General features: G+C 45.9%; 2 protein-coding genes, 1 long non-coding RNA gene and 1 other non-coding gene across 5 annotated transcripts in view; 1 reads left to right on the top strand and 3 right to left on the bottom strand.

The window, feature by feature from the left end:
- Positions 1 to 502: 502 nt before the first annotated feature.
- On the bottom strand, positions 503 to 2,788 carry LOC135239329 (uncharacterized). Its single transcript, XR_010325339.1, has 2 exons — positions 1,975 to 2,788; positions 503 to 1,931 (listed from the first exon to the last, which is right to left on the bottom strand). It is a non-coding gene; the product is annotated as an uncharacterized LOC135239329 (long non-coding RNA).
- A 99-nt stretch (positions 2,789 to 2,887) lies between these two features.
- Positions 2,888 to 2,958, bottom strand: trnag-gcc (transfer RNA glycine (anticodon GCC)). The gene has a single exon. It is a non-coding gene; the product is annotated as a tRNA-Gly (tRNA).
- Positions 2,959 to 3,674: 716 nt separating this feature from the next.
- On the bottom strand, positions 3,675 to 9,580 carry tor4aa (torsin family 4, member Aa). Of its 2 annotated transcripts, XM_064307916.1 has the most exons (3): positions 9,451 to 9,579; positions 9,217 to 9,312; positions 3,675 to 6,410 (listed from the first exon to the last, which is right to left on the bottom strand). In XM_064307916.1, the coding sequence occupies exons 1-3, from the start codon at positions 9,469 to 9,471 to the stop codon at positions 5,172 to 5,174; spliced, it is 1,356 nt and encodes a 451-aa protein (XP_064163986.1). In that variant the 5' UTR covers positions 9,472 to 9,579; the 3' UTR covers positions 3,675 to 5,171. The 2 variants fall into 2 exon arrangements, with proteins under 2 accessions (XP_064163986.1, XP_064163987.1); XM_064307917.1 differs by lacking the exon at positions 9,217 to 9,312 and having other exon boundaries at positions 9,451 to 9,580.
- Positions 9,581 to 14,679: 5,099 nt separating this feature from the next.
- Positions 14,680 to 19,910, top strand: part of LOC135239864 (SH2B adapter protein 3-like) — an 11,063-nt gene continuing 5,832 nt past the window's right edge. The window contains 4 exon segments of the mRNA XM_064308851.1: positions 14,680 to 15,128; positions 16,485 to 17,277; positions 17,279 to 17,836; positions 19,784 to 19,885. Of these exon segments, the coding sequence (XP_064164921.1) occupies positions 15,094 to 15,128; positions 16,485 to 17,277; positions 17,279 to 17,836; positions 19,784 to 19,885 (1,488 nt within the window). The 5' untranslated portion in view covers positions 14,680 to 15,093.

Here is a 19,910-nt window from a genome sequence, read left to right as displayed (position 1 = left end):
GTTTTGGTAGGTGTGCAGGTGGTGATGGACCGTGAGTGGGCGGAGCTAATGCAAGGCTCTCAGTAGCTCACTGCTTTCAACCAGTCCTTGTATTTGGCTGTGTGGAGCGAAGCCTTTAGGCTTGGCAGTGATGGAATGCTCATTATCAACACCAGCCCAAACACCTGCACAATGTGTTTCTTTGTAAAGGTGTGGGTTGTTACAAGAAATAAGAGCCAACTATGTTATGCTTTTTGTCCTTTTGCCAAACCATAAACTCAGAATAAATTAATCAAACCTTCTTCAGGTTCATGTTTTACCTTATCCTTATATCATCGCCTCTTCAGGTTTAGATTTTATCTTTAGAGCATATTTATACAACAAGGTTTGATTATTTTATTCTGAGTGCAGTTAGCAAAAACAGTCACTAATATAATTGTCTCTTTTTCTCACCACAGAGGGTACTTCTTACACAGAAATACATTGTGTACATAACCTATACAGGAAATATACTGTAGCATGCTAATCCTCCATTATGAGACTGCATTTTCAGTTTTATTAATATTTTACTCCATATTTTACTCCATTTAACATTACTGTACTCCATTTTACATTGATACAAAGATTCATTACTAAAAATAACTTCACATCTATTACAGATTTTTGCATAAATGTACACATACAGTATATTATAAAATTCACATTTGAGTATCTTTTCATTAGAAAAAGGCAAACTTTTGTGATTGATGTGTAAAATTACACACATGAAATTATCATAAAATTACTCAATTCATTTTATACAATTGTCTTCATACTTAATATTCCATTTGGGCAACATTTACAGGAAAAACGTGCACTGAATTTATACACATTACATTACATTATAGGCATTTAGCAGACGCTCTTAAGAATCCAGAGTGACTTTACACACCTTTTTACACAGCATTTACACTGCATCCATTCATACAGCTGGATATATACTGAAGCAATGCAGGTTAAGCACCTTGCTCTAGGGTACAACGGCAGGGTCCTACCCAGCTGAAGCTGTGACCTTTAGGTTACAAGACCAGTTCTTTACCCATAATGCTACACTGCCGCCAATTCATCAGTTGAAGCTGTTGTCTATCTTACCTGTCTATATTACTTGCTGATTTTAAGATTAAAATTACAATCTGCAGAGAGCCTGTAGCTCTCCAGGATCAGGGCTGAAGGACCTAAATGGATGTTTATTTCACAATCGGACAGCTGTGTGGAGGGAGGAAGTGAGCTCATGGTATTGTTTTGGCTCAGGAGAGAGCTGCCTCTGGTGGGGAGGAAGAACTGACGCCTCTGTGTGACATTTCTCACTCTGAAAAAGCGCGTCCAGCAAAGTCCCACAGGTCTGTCCCACAGGTCCGTCCTGCAGTTTGCAGGTTATAATAATGGGGTGTTTCCCATAAAGGTCATAGTCAAGTATTAGTCCTTCCACCTGATCTTCCATCTTCTCACTCAAAATGTTTTTCCAGGATGTATATCTGGTAAGCTTATAAGTAATAAATAAAAAAAGGTAAATATGGGGTATATTAAATTTCACTTCATATAAAACAGCACTTTAACATGTTTATAATGCCTTTAGAAAATTAACTCTTCACTCCCTTTAAGTCTTTAGGCATGCACCATCGTGGTTGATTGTAATCTTCATTTTTTAAGTGACATTGGCTAAACTGTCTATCACATGGCTAAATTGTAGAGGTTATTTGTTAATATAGCCTTTGATCTGGAGTTAGCGCTGTTAGACTGCACATGTGCTAAATGATGAATTAGAGGTTAATGAATGCTGCAGCTGAATGGGTTTAGTCACACTTTGGGTCGAAAAGGGAAATTTTGTGTTTTTCCGTTTTGTATATACCCAAAATGGCGCACACCCAAAAGTGAGGAAGATGCAGACTAGCAGAGCATAAATATTAAGAAATCTGAGAGTCGCACACTCAAGTTCCAATGTGACCAATAAAACACAGCAAGGAGGTTTTTCAGTTTTTCTGTTTTGGAAATTGCCCCTAATCAACCCAACATGCAAGAAAATATCAGACTGGCAGCACTATAACACGGTACTACAGTGCCAACGCTAGTCCTACAGCAAAACTACAGCAGCACTACAAGCCCTACAACAGCACTACAGCAAAACAACAGCAGCCCTACAGCAGCACTACAGCAGCCCTACAGCAAAACTACAGCACTACAGCAGCACTACAAGCCCTACAGCAGCACTACAGCAAAACTACAGCAGCACTACAAGCCCTACAGCAGCCCTACAGCAAAACTACAGCAGCACTACAGCAGTTCACCAGAGGCAGAAGATTCTCCAGCTGTTTTGCATCCTTTAACAGCTGGTGTCATCCGGACTGCCCTGTGTGAGCTGGCCAGTGGCACAGTGGGGATTAGCAGGCCCCCCTCAGACAGCTGTGCTGCTGGCAGACTGCGAGCAGGCAGCTAGTGGGTGGCTAGTGGGTGGCTGGCGGGTCTTGCGTGTTTGTGTAGGAAGGGTTGCATCAGTCTGTTGCATCAGCTTCACAGACACAAAAGGATGGGCTTGCGCCTAAGAGGGAAGTACGCTGTTGTTTCAGTCGCAGTTCTGAATGAACTTCATCCCCACTGCATGCAAATCTCACCTTTCACTGGATTTATTTTCTTTTTCTCCATAGTGCAACAAAAGAGAAAAATAACTGCAGAGTCATTTTGACCCTCTCTCCACCCATGACTGATTCTAGACAAGGGCACAAAAAAAACAAAAGAGGAAGAAGGAACTTCATTAAAAAGTCTGACTCTTTCAGATGCCCTTCCTGACACCTTCCTTCCCTCCCATTTATTCGGGCTTGGGACCGGCACTGAGAATGCACTGGCTTGCGCGTCCCCAGTGGCTGGGTTTTGGGGCATTGGCCAGGATACGAACCCGGGCCGCCGGCGTGGCAGGCGGGAGCTCTACCACTGAGCCACCAACGCCCCTTGAATGACCTTATATACATATATATTTATTTTTACAAATTACAGAACCCCTATGGATGAGGTGCGGGGGGCTCATCCAGTTCAGGCGCTGCCTTTTTTTAATCAGGTGCAGCTTCTGATTCAGCCGCCATTTCAGGCTGTTTTTCTATTAAGAACACAAGTCATTAAGGAAGAATGCAGGAAGTTTAAATGTTTAGAAGCAAACAAAATATTTTGCCATCTGTGGCTAGAGTTGTACTGCTGGATTCTTTAATTCACAAATAGTTAATAGTCTCTGTTTGGGAAAAAACCTGTAACTAGTTACATATATAAATTTAAAGCACATCTCAATATAAGAATTCTAACATTACAGTATTGTGAAAATGTTGCAATAACATTTTGTGTTGTAGCTGCGCATAAGTCCTAATGCCAGATGCAATGAACTTAGACTGCCTAACTGTCGACAGTAAAGATTTGTAAAGGTGGTAAACTCACATTTTTCACTGGCTGAAGGGATACACATTAAAAGTGTGTGGGTCAGCCTGTGGGGTCAGTGTATACGGATACTACAAGCGTCGGTTACCATTCCTCTCTCAGTGAATGCCACAGCCAGCATGAATCCATTTATCTGCTCTGCTGTGATATTGCCACTGACAAACTGCAGATATTTAATGGCTAATACTGCATCACTTAAAACATATCAGCTAGAACGAATGTTGACAAAAAAATTGCAATTATCTTGAAACACAAAGTTTAATCAATTTCATTCATACGCCCTTTCCAAAGTGACAATCTTAAAGGCACTGTTCCAGTAGCCAGCCAACCACAGTCTAGTATGGAATCCGGATCGTACTTGTGTTGACTACGGCTGGCCACTCGAGTTGACACATTAATTTGGCCAGGATGACCAAGTCTCGTCACTCACCAGCGACCCCTGCTGGTTGATCCGACTCCTGTCTGGCTCTGGTGTGAAAAGGTCAGCAGGTTGCCCGTGTGTTTCACAGGAGAATGCTGTTTACGGTGATCACTACACAATCACGCTAAAGTCAGACAGGCTATCCACACTGGGTTTTCTGAAAGCTTGAAGTCCTGGTGATTTGAAGATGTGGCTCCTGTTGTTTCCTTTCTTGGAAGCACACAGTTTTCAGAACAGGCTGCAAATCTCCTCAACACACAGTGCTGTCAGGCACTCATTTCTCGTAAAGCAACAGCTTCTAATCAGCCATAGCAACAGAAAATCAATCCTTCACATGAGCATACAGCAATAGTCAAGAACTGTCAATCACCCAGACACATGGCAACAGCTGGTCGTGTCCAAACACTGGCAGCAGCCAGTGCACACTATAGCGATGTAACTGTTTTGTTATGGAAATAGGGGGGACATAGCTCAGGAGGTAAGGTTGTCTGGCAGTCGGAGGGTTGCCCTGGGCATGTCGAAGTGTCCCTGAGCAAGACACCTAACCCCTAATTGCTCCCAACGAGCTGATTGGTACCTTTCATGGCAGCCTTTCACCACTGGTGTGTGAGTGTGTGTGTGAATGGGTGAATGAGAGGCATCAATTGTAAAGCGCTTTGGATAAAAGCTCTATATAAAATGCAGTCCATTTACCATTTACCAAATAGCAGTAATACTGTAATTCTTCATGCAATCACACATTCATCAGTGTGTATTAGGTTTAGAAAGTCTGAAGGTAGGTCAGATGTTTTTACAGCTGTGTTTCATACACTTGTATAGCGCAGTAAAATTTTGTTCTTATGGATCTGGAAATGAAAAGCCTTGTCATGTTCTCCCTCCCCCAGCACATTTAGAGACCCCTGCAAGCACAGGGCTCCCCTATCTCACCCTGTCTCTGGTTGCCATGACAGCTCCCCCATTTTGAGGTGGCTCAGTGGGAATCTAGTGACTTCCCTATCTGGAGTGGGTAGCGGTGGAGTAATCCCTGTCCGGAGTGGGTAGCGGTGGAGTAATCCCTGTGTGGAGTGGGTAGTGGGGCAGTAATCCCTGTCCGGAGTGGGTAGCGGTGGAGTAATCCCTGTCCGGAGTGGGTAGCGGTGGAGTAATCCCTGTGTGGAGTAGGTAGTGGGGCAGTAATCCCTGTCCGGAGTGTTTAGTGGTGGAGTAATCCCTATCCGGAATGTTTAGTGGTGCAGTAATAGTGTTGTAGACACGCACACACATGCACAGGCATACGCACACATTTGCCTTCTTCACACACCTTCATTAAGAGGTCTCACAGTAGGTTGACTTTGGCCACCACGTGCTTGCACCCTGTCTGGGAAAACTGCCTCTGCCCCACAGAGTGGTAAGCGATCTCCGCCGCCAGGCGCTCGATGTGGGCGTGGTCGGGGTAGAAGCCCTCCCGCGTCATTTCGTCCAGGAAGCAGTCCATGACGTGGCTCTTCTCCAGCAGGGCGAGGGGCACCAGCTCAGTCTCCGCCTCGCCCCACAGGGGGTGGTGCTTCTCCAGGGCGCTTCGCAGCACTGGCCTAAAGTCCTGGCCCAGCCTGGCCTGGCCCATGGAGGCCTCGCTGGAGGAGTTGTGCAGGATGAACTTGGTGATCTCCTCGTGGCCGAGGTTCCCGATGAGCACGTAGATGGCGTTGAGGAACTCGGCGGATTGGCCCGGGCGGGAGAGGTGGTGGAGCACATCCAGGAGCGGCCGGTGCATGAACTCCACCTCATCGAAGATGAAGACGGGAATCTTCTCCTCCTCCTCGGCCAGCATCAGCGTTTGGGACACGCTGTGGGACAGGTCCTGGGCGCAGTTCTGGGCCTCCCCCTCCAGGGGGCAGTGGTGGAGTGCAAAGTACTGCAGGACCAGCTGCTCGCCGAGGACCGAGCGGAAGTGGCGTGCCAGGATGCGGCCCAGGTGGCTCTTCCCCACCCCTGTGGGGCCGTGCAGGGACAGGACCAGGGGCTTGTTGTGGACGTAGGTGGACAGGTAGTCCCCCAGGTGCTCCAGCAGCTGCTCACCGGCCTCCCGCTGGCCAAACACCTCCCGCTTCACGGTCTTCTCCAGCCCCTCCAGGTCGTACCTGAGCAGGTGGTCGTCCAGGTTCTCGATGGCATTGTAGACCTGCAGGAAGACGATGAACATGAGCAGGAGCAGGCAGCTCTTTGCGCGGCTCCTCTCCTTGGCGGGCCTGGTCTGCGGCTTATAGCCGCTAGGGTAGAGGACCCGCCTCTTCTTCCTCTTCTTCCTCTTTCGCGGGAAGGCCAGGCTGCCAGTCATCACGCCGTCGAAGGTGAAGATCTTGGGGCTGGTGGAGCGTGGCGGGACAGCCCCTTGGGACGCCAGGCTAGCCGCCATCTCCGCCCGCCGCCTCTTCAGCGCCAGGTACTTGTTGCGGATTCGCATCATGGCCGTGAGCTTGGAGGAGAACTGAGAGAAGCTCACATGGGGTGCTGCCTGCTCCTCCTCTTCCTCCTGGCTGTCCTCGGGGCTCCCCGCCCCATCCTGCTGCTCCATCTGAGGGCCCAGACGGGGACATGGTCATGGCATAGTCTTTTTTAAAAAAAGTCTAGTTACAAGTAAAGTCTGTCTTTTAATGAGACTTAAAATCTTATTTGCGCTTAGAATCATCATTCCCACCCCCTCACCCCCATATGGCACCCCTGCTCATGTATACCAAAGATTTCTTTGTCTGTTGCAGTTTGCAAGGCAAAAGTCTTCAATCCAATTATTAAAACATATTTTACATACATAATATGTTTCAAAACCTGATATGGTACTATCTGTACAAGGCAGGGAAAAATCATCATTGGTTTATGTTTTTAAACAAATATGTGGTTAAATGTAGTAGAATTATAGGTTCACTGTAAAGAAAAACTAGCTAATATTCACAGTTCCTGTTCTTGAGAATAAGGACATAATCTTCATCTACACACATTCTTTTCGTGCCTGGCTTTGCAGATGGGAGATAGAATTCGCTTGAATAAACATTTATGAAAACAGTTTGAACAATCAGATTGAAGAACATTATCTTTTGCTTCCCATTGGCTGGGGATATAGCTGAAAATCTGCGTACACACTGAGGGTCCCTATAAGTTGGGTATATGTGCGTCACGTACACCCTATTATAGTTTACCATCACTGTGGGTCTCTATATGACCTTCTAGCACTTTCATGTTGCACTTGTATCTGCATCTTGTTGTTGTAGTGCTTTATCATATCTCTTGTAATCATGCCTCACTTGTGGGTTTATGAATTGCCATAACTGACTTAGCCTATGCTTACTCATCTTGGACTAGACTTGATGTTCATGGCTATGCTGATACTCTGCTGATCTTTACCTTATTTGACCAGTGTTCTGTAGTTGTTCCAACAACTTTCGGTGCGCACTTATTGTATATCGCTTTGGACAAAAGCATCTGCCAAATAAAATGTAATGTAATATGTGTGTCACATAGAGTCCATGATAGTTTACAATGCTGAGGAAGCAGAGAGGAGCTGCAGGGACAAGTTGAGGCATTCACCAAAAAGCCATGGGCAATATAATGCCCCCATCCCGGCAATGTTCCTGTGTATGTGTGTGTGTGCGTGTGTGTGTGCATGCATGTGTGTGGGTATCTGTGTCTCAGTATTTGTGTATGTGTCTGTTGTGCGCTTTTGTGTGTGCATCCATGTGTACTTCTAAATAGATAAAATAAATGTGTGTAGGTGTTTGTGTGTTTATTTGTGTGGGTGTGTGTGTGTGTATGTGTATACATGTGTGTGTGCATGTACGTGTGCGTGTGTGTGTGTGCATGTATGAGTGTGTGTGTCTTTGTGTTTGTAGAAGTGTAAACAAAAAATACCGGTAAGCAACACTTGTGACTCATGAATAGTTGACATTTAAAAAATAGCACTCTCTACAATCAGCCAAGAGCCTGAATGTGCACTGAAATAAGAGAGCCCAACCTGCATACAGCGCACTCTCATGTACAGACTCAGTTCTCTCTTTGTGTGACCAGAAACTATGAGCAGTGGACCCTCAGAATGAGAAAAGGGCTGAACCACAAGCCAGACGAATTAAGCTATATAAAAACAGCCAAAGCCTTCACAAATAGCAGAGGTAGCACACCGAACAGTGTAACAGGAAAGTAATGCTAGAGCAGAGATCACAGGTAGCGTGCGGAACCGTACGGCTCACAGGTAGCCTGCAGAACAGTAGAGCTCACAGGTAGCGTGCGGAACACTAAGGACCACAGGTACTGCAGAACAATAAAGATCACAGGTAGCGTGCGGAACAATAAAGATCACAAGTAGCGTGCGGAACAATAAAGATCACAGGTAGCGTGCGGAACATTAAGGATCACAGGTAGCGTGCGGAACACTAAGGACCACTGGTACTGCAGAACATTAAGGATCACAGGTAGTGTGCGGAACAGTAGAGCTCACAGGTAGCGTGCGGAACACTAAGGATCACAGGTAGTGTGCGGAACACTAAGGACCACAGGTACTGCGGAACACTAAGGATCACAGGTAGTGTGCGGAACAGTAGAGCTCACAGGTAGCGTGCGGAACACTAAGGATCACAGGTAGCGTGCGGAACACTAAGGATCACAGGTAGCGTGCGGAACACTAAGGATCACAGGTAGCGTGCGGAACACTAAGGATCACAGGTAGCGTGCGGAACACTAAGGATCACAGGTAGCGTGCGGAACACTAAGGATCACAGGTCGTCGGAACACTAGGATCACAGGTGCGTGCGGAACACTAGATCACAGGTAGCTGCTGAACACTAAGGATACACAGTACGTGCTCTGACAAAGCGCTGTGCGAGCGTCCCTGCAGATTCAGCATTCCTGAAATTCTGCTCTGTCTCGTCCTCAGGGCCTCTGGCTCAGAGAACACTGCCTCCCTGTCAGACCACGCATGTACACACACACACATACACACGTGCATACACACATGCACGCTTACACACACATGCATACACATATACGCACAGACACACACACACATGCACACACGCACACACACACGCACACACACACGTCCACACACATATACACACATATGTACACACACGCACATGCACACACACACACGCATGCACACACACACACACATGCACATGCATATGCACACACACACACACACACACACACACACACACACACACACACACACACGCACATACACACACACACATGCACACACACACACACACACACACACACACACACACATACACACACACACACACATGCACACACACACACACGCACATACACACACACATACACGCACATGCACACGCACGCACACACACTGCTGTTTAGATCCCTACCCCAGATCGAGATGCAGCCGATTTGCAGGGCTGCTGAATTTTGCCGCCACACGCAGAACACCACAGCAGCGAGTGACTCAGCCAGCAGACGCTACACTGAGAGAAATAGAGAGAAAGAGAGCGTGAAAGAGCGAGTGAAAGTGCAAATGAAAAGAGAGCGAAAGAGCGAGTGAAAGAGAGAGAGAGAGCGAAAGAAAGAGAAATAAAGAGAAAGAGGCTAATGCTCTGGCTCACCTTGGGGACAGTTCTGGCCATGGGCTGTCTCCGGCTCTGGGACTCTTTCCCCGTCTGTACTGCAGTCCCTGGGACCGAAGAGACTCCCCCGACAGCCGGGACCGTGTACTCACACAGGTTACCACAGAGTCCCACCCCAAACCTCACCCCCTCCTCCTCTAACACACACCCATTCTCCCAGCTTCCCCCTGCTGTCTGTCTCAATTAGGCTCCTCCCCCTTCCTCCTTCTCTCTCCCCCTCTCTCTTCCTCTATTGACTGGTCTGACAAACATTCACAGAACACCAGTACTTTTCCTTGACAAATGTTCACACAACACCAGTACTTTTCCTTGACAAAAGTTCACACAACGGCAGTACTTTTCTTTTAGAAACGTTCACACAACAGCAGTATTTTCACCAACAAATGTTTACACAACACCAGTAGTTTCTCTGAAAAATTATGTTTTTGAGGGATGGAAATTTAGACTCTGCTGGAAGAACCTAAATCACACGGTCATCACACTCTGGGTGAGGTCAGAAAGCGTCTGTCTGTGCTACTGGCATCAAAGGTTTGACGCACAGGCTACCGCCACCTCCCTGACTTTAGGAATTTCAGAGCCAGAAAACAGGTCACATGCTCATTCTTTCCCAGCTCAGGAATTCTCTGGCTTTTTTTATGAGAGAGAAGGCCTATAATCTGGCTGGCTCCAAGTGAGCCCCAGGTTTTCTACACCAAAAATAAAATATGAAACTTCTAAAATAGAGTAAAAATAGAAACATGCAACTAATGCATTTTAAGGAACCACATGTGAGTTGAAAAGTGCTGATTCCTGTGACATGGTCTTTTTGAATGCAGATAAGATAAGGTTTGGGTGACAGCTCATTTGATGTGAAGCTGCTGAAACAGGAAGTGGTGAATGTGAGAGAGTGTTCCGGAAGGGTGCGGGGGGCGGGGCTTAACCCTTTTGTGTCTTTTGTACTCCCTTAAATGACCCTACCCCCAGGACTCCCCAGTCAGTAGTCTCTACATCAAATTTTAAACCTAAAATCTATTTTGCATCCAAAAACAACCAGTTAATAGATGACTGAATAACTTATCATTAGTGCTTCAAAGGCTAGGGAGACTGTATTTTTACTTTAAAGATTTAAACAGTGACTTTATTTTTAGTTTTGTGGACAGTATGAGAAAACATTTACTTACTATTAGCAAAGGGGGTTGTGGAGGAATTCCCTGGAGCATTGATCCTATTGGCTAATAGTACCACAGAAGTCTTGGAGGGCATTGGGGAGGGGTGGGTGGTGAATGCCACCTCGTCATGGCAACAGTCAGTGGGTGTGCAGAGTGAAATGGGAGGGCAGGTATGCATGTCACCTGTACACCTGGCTGACTCCACCCCTGTCCTTTGAGCTATTTTTTCTTGTGGGCATTGCAGTCTTGTGGTGTAGGTGTTTGCATAGGTCTGATCAACATGAGCAATGATTCATATGAGAAACTTTCTTTTGTTTCTTTCTCTTGTGGGGTTGAGGTAAACAAAGAGATCAAGAGTAAAAATTTTGAAATCAATTTTGAAGACTTTACCATCATGTCCCACAAGACAATCTTTACAAAAACATGTAGCAGGAGTTAAAATATGAAATTGGGAAATGTTTAATAAAGTCTTGTTTCATTGTTGGTTAACTGTGATTTTTTCTTATAAAATTTATATATAGTAATTGCATATATGTACTGACGGATTTTTTCAGCAGTTAGCTGTACGTCTCATTTTGAAGTGCCATGGGTGACCCTGTGAGATCACTACTTATGGCTCAACTCCTCCCCCAGTTTTGAGTATATGTATGGGGTTGCGCAGACTATGCAGACTACTGTCATAATTTCCTGTCTTTGTTTCCCCATAAGCAGGGTGAACAGACACCCTGGAGGGCTGTGTACACAATGCACTGCAAGCCTACAGTAATGGAACTTATAGTCAGAAACCCTGGGGAAATATGGTCCCACAGAAACAGGCCTGGTCAAGATCTTCTTAGAATCAAGTCAAGACATGAAAAAAAGCTGAAATGCGGAACATTTGGTCACCCTGCCACTGAGCTGAAGGGACGTACGAGGAGCTGTGCTTCCTGCTCTGCAGCAGAGGCTGTGCATTGTTCCTAACATATCAGAAAAAGCATTATATTTCATTAATGTGGAAGCATCCTGCACCATAGGCAATAAATTGTAACTGCCTGAATAAAGACTATGTATCTGTGCAAATATACTGTATAATATAAATATTATGATTGTACACCTGAATGGATTCAATCTTTCCAGCAGGTCTTTAAGTAGTTTAACAAAATGCCTCGGATCTTGGGTCCAGAAGACCTGCTGGTGTCCACATGGTCTCGAACTGCCCCTAAGTCTCTAAAAGAAAAATATTTGTCTTGTGGGTGGGGATTAGAAGACTTGGGAGGAACATTTCCTTTTTCCTATTTCAGTATTTTGTGATGTGAGTTTTCATATCTCTGCTTTGTCATCTGTCCTTCAGATGAGATGTTAAACCAACATCCTGACTGCTCATAAAATGCCCCTTTACACTTTGCAAATCACTATTACAATTTGTAGCTCCGACAGGTGACACATGGCAGCCATTTCACATGAAGACGCACACCAGTTAATTTCTTCCCTAACTTTTATCCTTAAACAAATTTTAACACATTGCAGGTTTGGCTCTTCGCCATTTTTTCTTTTTGAATTTTTTATTTTCCACAAATGGTTTGGTTTCAACGATTAGATACCCACACTGTCTGAAGTTAGGACCCCAGAAAGGTCACCTGTTATTCTATTCAAAAACAATAATCTCATTCTAAAGAAATCATTCCGTGTATGACACATTACAGAAAAGGACAGCAATAGTTGATTCAAAGTCCTGCGATGTGAATGTGGGTAACTAGCCTTCATGGCATGCAAACCTATTTCTGAAATGTGTGTCGCTCAATAACCACAAGCAACGTCTAATCAAGAGCAATTAGCAGCTTCTTATAATTCAAGGATGCACGTGTGGTTGGAACGGGAATTAGCATATACTTGATAGCCCCAGGACTGGTTGAAAACCCGTGATCTACAGTACAGAGATGCTGCTGCTGCGGTGTTATTTGTTTTTGGGTTCAAGTCTGCCCCCTTCTGAAAAATTTCAGTGGTTGCGCAAAAGGAATTTATATGGCGAGTTATAGAGTTGCACTGTACTCCGGTCTTTTTTTCCCCCAAACTCTTGAACTGCCTCCGCTCACAACCATTCACAGATATTTTTGCTTGTTTTTTTGTCATTTTCGTTCCATCAGTGTCTTTGTTCTGGTGTGCGTATTCTGTCATTCGCTTCTTTACCTTTGATATCACAAAATCCATTCCGAAATTCTAAATATCAGTTTCCTTCTTTTGGCATTAATTTTTAGTTGTGAACATGGCTACCAGAGGAGGATTCATATAACAGGTGAAAGGTGAGTTTCCTGGAGATTTTAGACAACAAATGTAATGGAAAAACAGTCGTGCAATGTTTCAATTTAATTATTAATATGTATAGACCAACTACATAAAATCAGCAATAGCCTACATTTTCCCACGGCGTGCAGGAACTGTGGGCTATGCATGGCAAATTGTGGTCACTCACTCACTCACGGACGACCTTTCAGGGATGTTTTGGGGGGCGCATGCGCAGATGGTGCTTAGTTTAGTAGGACGCATGCGCAGGTGGTACCAGCTAAAATGTGTCTGCGGAAGTGAGTTGCGCCGTGTTGCATTGTTTTAATGAAGACACATCAGTTTGCCGGAACTACGTTGTCTGCCTGTCACTAGTTACAGATGACACACTGAATCTGTCTCCATGTGGTTCAAATGTTTAACCAATGGTTAAACATTTGGCAACACTCCCTCTACATGCAACTGAAGCAAGTTACACATACAGACTTTTGGCACTGTTTTTACGCATCCGGTATGGAGAGCCAATCGTTCAAGGCATTTTCAACTATCCAATCAGCACTCCAGTAGAGACCACAGTTGGGCAATTTTCCCCCATTGAGTCTCCAAGAACGTCGTTATTAAAGAGTATATTGCAGGTTGGAGACCCCAGTGAATCAATGTGTAGGAAAATGATGTAGGAACTAGATTTTCATTAAAAAATATATACTGAGTGTCCGCTACCGTGACTTCTGGAGTCGTTTTGTGAGAGAATTTTACTTCAGCATCTTAAAAAAAACAAAACAAAACAAAAACCACCAAACACGGAAGTGACATAACAAAAGGGAGCGCAGTCAAGTTTTACAATAAGAAGAATGGGTACCATGTCATTCTACAGTCAATATCTGGGAATAAATATAGAATAAAAATACAACCTTACCATTGGTTTTACAAGTAGAGATGTCCCTTTTGAGACTGAGTGGTCATTTGTCTTGGACAATCTGTCTGTGAAATATACGTGCATTTGTGACGCTAGGGTACCTTGCAAAATAGCTGTGTGTAATACCACACGTGTTGTTTGCGGCGTTGTTTCCCTTTTCAGTACAGCCTGGCTTGATTGAGACTTCATTTATTCAGTCGGTGAGAGTATAAGCTTTCTAACAATGTATAACATGTCTAATTTTGCTTTTGGAATAGCGTTTTATAGATCAGAGTAACCGAAGATTTTCTCATCATCGCATTCACTTACACATTCACTCTGTGGTAGCAGACGCTGAACCTGACGAAAACGTTGTCAACGATATTTCGTAATTTCTTGGAAAATACTATTATTATTGAGGACTTCTGGGCATAGCTAAGCCATATGTTTGCTGATAGACCTAGCTGACATCGTTTTTTGAAGATACACATACAGATGCATCAGTCGATAAAGTTTTGTGTTGATCTGACTTATGGTGTGGGAGTTATGGCCTTTTAAAGTATGACCGTTTGTTATAGTGCCACCATCTGGCCGACATAGGTGATTTGTAGTGCCTGAGCAGTGGGGGTGGGGGGGGGGGGGGGGGGGCATAGGATATCACCAACCAAATTTGGTTGCTCTAGGACTTATGATTGCTGAGCCCCAGACACATTTAGCGGGAAAAAAATAAAAATAATAATAATGTAACAGATACAATAGGGTTCCACCGGCTTCGCTGCTTGGACCCCTAATAAACGTGATGTAATTAATTATACGTTGAGAAATAAACATATGTAGCCAACTCCTTTTTCGAAGGGGACTGTAAATCTTCCATTCATCGAAACCACTGGCTTTGTAAGGGTAATGATCTGGCACAGCATCCGTTTAAGCAGATATAGGCGAAAGAAAGTGATGCACATTAAGTGCATTAAGGACTAAGCACGTCAGCAGCAGATCTACAAAACAATGCTACATATCAGCAGGCCAGCGTGTTACGGCTCTGTCAGCGCACTACTCTGGAAGCAGCCTGTATGGAAGTGCTATACCTGGGGGAAAAAGTTGTTTTACGGCAACAGACTAGGCTATATAATGTTATGGTCTTTTTGAAAGGCGGATATTCTCCTTGATAAATGACGTCTAAACCCTCCTTATTGTTTCTAAGAAGCATACAATGGGGTATTCATGGAACATTTGGCAGCGGAATTGATGAGTTACCTAAGCATTTTCCGCGCCTTAGTTTCCTTCCTGAAACTTTGCGAAAATTTGTTGAACACCGCTAACATGGGAGAGAAAATAACGGGTCTTGAAGAAAGCAGGTAAAGTCGTTTTAACGTCTGCTAACTGAAACCGATTTAGTGTTGTGGCTGTTATGTGAGACAGATTTCTTAAGTTGACTGGGGAAAGTGTCTTGTCGTTTATTTCTTGGGACCCCGGTTTGTTTTGCCCGGAATGCAAGCTACTGTGGTCGTATTACCGTAAGCTTGCTGCTGCGCCTTCAGGGGGGCGCGCGAGACAAAATGAGCATGGGAACGGTGCGTTGAAACGTCACAACTTTATAGATATTTCGCTACTGATTTTTTTTGAAAGATTTTGGGAATGAGTCTTTTTTGGTGACGCCATATATAATGACATAGCTATGTCTACAGCTATGTCTAGCTGCGGTTGATTGTATAGGAAATATTTTAGTTCAGTTGTTCTGTGTGCTGGTGGTCAGTAGACTATAGCCTACTGAAAAAAGCGTTGCCCTTTACAGCTTATGTCATATCAATCACATTAGGCTAAATAAAACAACGCCTCCTCATTTGCCAGGACTAAACTCAGGATAATTCTTTTAAAATACAAAAGCGTTGGCTATAGGCGGCTTTTACAGTGCTAACTACATGCAGGCTACCGAACGAAGCTCTGAAAGTAACAAACCACTGCGCCGTAAGAAACACCCCACTTAGAATAAAATGGCAATAAGTGTAATATTTAAATATATATATATATATTTGAATAATATGTTGCCTGATATATTCAAAAGCAATGCCTTCCCTCTGCGATAACCAGAATGGATGTCTCTGAAGCATGGGTCCCCTCTCCTGGTCCTGGAGAGACACTCAGTTCTCTGGTTTTGCTTTCACCTTGAAAGCAGCGTCCAGTTGTGACCCCAGACACCCGGAGGGGTGAGCAGACTGTAGTAGACAAGTTTAGATGCTGAATTAATGCCCATGTTGCAGTGAAAACCGGCCGGCCCTGTGGCCTTCAGGACCAGGATTGAGAGGACCTGTCTTAAAGTGATAAAGAGCTTATAAAACAAAGGGAGACTTATGAGTAATCCTGTGGGTTTCAAGTATGCTGCTGAATCAGTCCTGGCTTTTTCCACTGGAAGTTGTTTTAAGAAAAGAAAACAATTGACAGCTGTGAAGAATTTCAGGAAAAGAACGTTGGTTTTCCCGGCATCCTTACACCCCTTTCCCCATCTCTCACCAGAGAGCTCTTACAAGGGATGGACATTAACAGTAGTTACGAGCTCTCATGAACATACAGTGCATGCACAGAACTGCACCAGATGTGAGTTTTGGGTGTGACTAGTGCTGATCCGGCCAATCAGAACCCAGGGAAATCTCAGCATTGACTCACTGTCGCCACTTTGTTTTTTCTGTTCTTTTTCCCTGTTTCTTTTGAGTCAGAGGTGTAATTTTGGCCTCCCCTCTTCCTGCTGCCACTGACCCTCAGGTGTCTCTGGCTCTTGTGATGAATGGCAGCGCTGTCCAGCAGGGGGCAGCGGTCCCTCCCGGCCGACCGCTGCAGAGCTGGGGCGAGTTCTGTGAGCTTCACGCCCTCGCCGTGGCGCGCCACCTGGCCGCCCGGTACCGCCACTTCGCCAGTGAGCAGCCGTGGCAGGACACGGTGCCCGCGGACAGCTTCTCCAGGCTCTTCAGCAGCCTGTTCCAGCAGTACTTCTGCAGCGAGGTGGCCAAGGAACACCCGCCCCTGACCCCGCCCCCATCCCCGCCCCCACTGCTGATCCCGGCCCCAGCACTGGACCCACTGGCTCTGCCCCCAGCTCTGGTCCCACCCCCACCGCTGACCCCGCCCCCACCTCTGGCTCCGCCCCCAGCACTGACCCCGCCCTGCACTGGACCCACTGGCCTTGCCCCCAGCACTGGTCCCACCCCCACTGCTAGCCCCACCCCCACCGCTGACCCCGCCCCCAGCACTGGCTTCACCCCCACTGCTGGCTCCACCCGCACCGCTGACCCCGCCCCCAGCACTGGACCCACTGGCTCCGCCCCCAGCACTGGCCCCGCCTCCCCCCGTGCGGGGTGGTTGGCAGATGATGTCTTTTCCCGGGGTGCAGGGTTGTCGGTATTCGGAGCGGCCTGGCCCACAGGCTCTTTTGGCGCTTTTGGCTTCGAAGGTGGAGCCTTTAGTTCCCACAATGCCGCTGGGTCGGCGCCTGCCCCTGGAACGCCCCCCCGCTGACCGCGCTGGCCGCCATGTTGGAGCGCTGCTTGGTGAGCACAGCCAGGAGGGCGCCCTGTGTGCCCGGGGAGGGGGAATCTGGAGCCGCCCAGCCACTGAGTGCTGGTGCCCCAACCCGCTCCTCCCCGCCCCGTCTCGGGCTGGCCCGGGGTGCATCTTGCCCTCGTCCCGCATCCTGCCCCCGTCCCGGGGTTCCCCGGGGTGCGTATTGCCCCTGTCCGTGGCACAGATCCGCCGTGGCACGCGTGGGCTCCTGAAGAAGTGCTTGCGGGGGTCTGGGCGGCACGCCGGTCTCGGGGGCGACGGACTGGCCCAAACCCCCCCCCCAGCGGGCCGCTGGCTGGACCGGCTGGCCTGCAGGTTCCGTCTGCAGCGGCCCCCGAGTGGGCCGGAGGTGCCTGCCGACTGCAGGGAGGGCCTCCTCAGGTACCTGCTGGTGCGGGACGGCGTGGCGGACTCCCGTGCGGACTGGCAGCGCTGCAGACTGCTGCTGTGGAGAGACCCCCACGGCATGCTGGGACAGCTCTACCAGTTGCAGCTGTTTGACCCGCCAAAGGTGGGTACAATTCATACTATAGACTGCGCTCATAACTGCTCATAATACATTCATAGCAGAGACTGTGCTCATAGCTGCTCATAATACATTCATAACAAACTGTGCTCATAACTGCTCATAATACGTTCATAACAGACTGTACTCATAACTGCTCATAATACATTCATAACAGAAACTGTGCTCATAGCTGCTCATAATACATTCATAACAAACTGTGCTCATACCTGCTCATAATATGTTCATAACAGATTGCGCTCATAACTGCTCATAATACGTTCATAGTAGAGACTGTGCGCATGGCTGCTCATAATACATTCATAGCAGAGACTGTGCTCACAACTGCTCAGAATACATTCATAACAATCTGTGCTCATAACTGCTCATAATGCGCTCATAACAGACTGTACTCATAACTGCTCATAATACATTCATAACAGAAACTGTGCTCACAACAGGTCATAATATGGCAAACGTAGATTGAGTCTAGTCTTTAGTCTGTTTGATACGAGGCTGTATATAGACAGCCATTGTTATTGTATTTGCAACAGCTGGAGGTCCCATTAGCATATAGCACGTCCTGCAACATTATTCACAGCCTTGATAAAGATGTGTAGTCTTCTGTGTTGTTTTTTGAGACTGGGGAACATATTTGCAGGGATCTGACTACACCTCCCTACAGAATGGAACTGTGCTCATAACTGGTCATAAAGAATCTGTCACAAATCTTTTAGATGATTTTGCTATAAGTAAAAGTTGGATGAGCAGTTTTGACAGTACCGAGGCATCTGTTGCATGGTAAATATTGTCAGCAAACCATAAGAGCACGTTGGCCCGGGTCATCTCGCAGAAAGAGGAAGCTGTCTGCTCACTGATAATTTTAGGGCAAGAGAGAATTCAGAACACGGAAGTGCAAACTTTAAAGATAGGCTGTGTGTACCACACCAGCACGACAGATAAATCTGCTGCCCAAACCCGCCAGGCTGCTTTATCCAATGAGTTCTTATATTTTTAGTTTCCTCCTTACAATTTTAGCACTGTCATTTCTCCAGGTCCTCTTTTCTTATATAGAATCTTTCTAAAGGAAACTGCGATAAATTAACCCACTTAGCTTAATGGTTTCACAAGACTTCTAGAAATATAGGGTTGCTGCAATGGCTGGTATTTTACTGGTCTTTAAAAGGCATTTTTTTGTATCATCAAATGCTTGCTTTAAAAACTTCTGAACTGCTAACACAGGACAGTAAGGCTTATTCATCTGTGCTCTTTTCTCGGTAGACTATCAGGGTGGGGGGGTGGGAGGGTTCTGACTGGTTGTGATTAAAATAGTAGGAAGACAGGAAGGGAGATATTGAGAATGAAATAGAATTTTCTAAAGAGGAAGTGAACAACTTTGAAATAGAAGGTTTGAGTTTAAGAACAGACAGCCTTCAGAAAACTTGGGGCTTTAATAGAAATTAAAAAGAAATGTCATTCTTTAGAATATCTGTCTCTTTATGAGAGCAAAATTCATAATTTAGTGATGAAGTGCGCGATGAAGGTGAAGTGTTAGCCGTGTCTTTTGTTACAGCGATAAGTCGGCCATCTTTCCCCGATAATCACTGCAGATACTCCGGTTTCCAAGTGTCACAGGCTTGCTTCTCCGCACCCAGGCTTTGGGATTGGTCTGTCCAATTGTTGCTGAAGGATGCTGGGAAATTTATTAAGTATGTATGCACAGTAGGCAAGTGCACTGGTTCAGACACTGCCCAGACCTTGAATGCTTGGGTGGTTAAAAAAAGCTTTTCCTGGATTTTAAGTTCTCCTAGAACCACCCTTTAAAAAGAAAGAAAAAAAAACGAATTTGATGAAAATGTAAGTAGGAATTGTCTCATATAAAACTTCTCAGAGTGAGAGCACTGGTCCTAGGGCCGATGTTCTGGAGCTTGAGCAGTCTTTCTGATCTCCCAGGGCTGCAGGCCCCAGCTGACAGTGAGGTGCTGTGACATCACAGAGCTCCGTCGCTGCAGTCACCTGGAGATGCCTGACAACAGGAACACGTTCGTCTTAAAGGTGCGTGGAGGAGCTTTTTAACCGC

The sequence above is a fragment of the Anguilla rostrata genome, chromosome 14, assembly GCF_018555375.3.
Source record: "Anguilla rostrata isolate EN2019 chromosome 14, ASM1855537v3, whole genome shotgun sequence".
Taxonomy (NCBI): domain Eukaryota; kingdom Metazoa; phylum Chordata; class Actinopteri; order Anguilliformes; family Anguillidae; genus Anguilla; species Anguilla rostrata.
The sequence above is the reverse complement of the archived record's forward strand: the minus strand, read 5'-3'. Positions and strand labels throughout refer to the sequence as shown.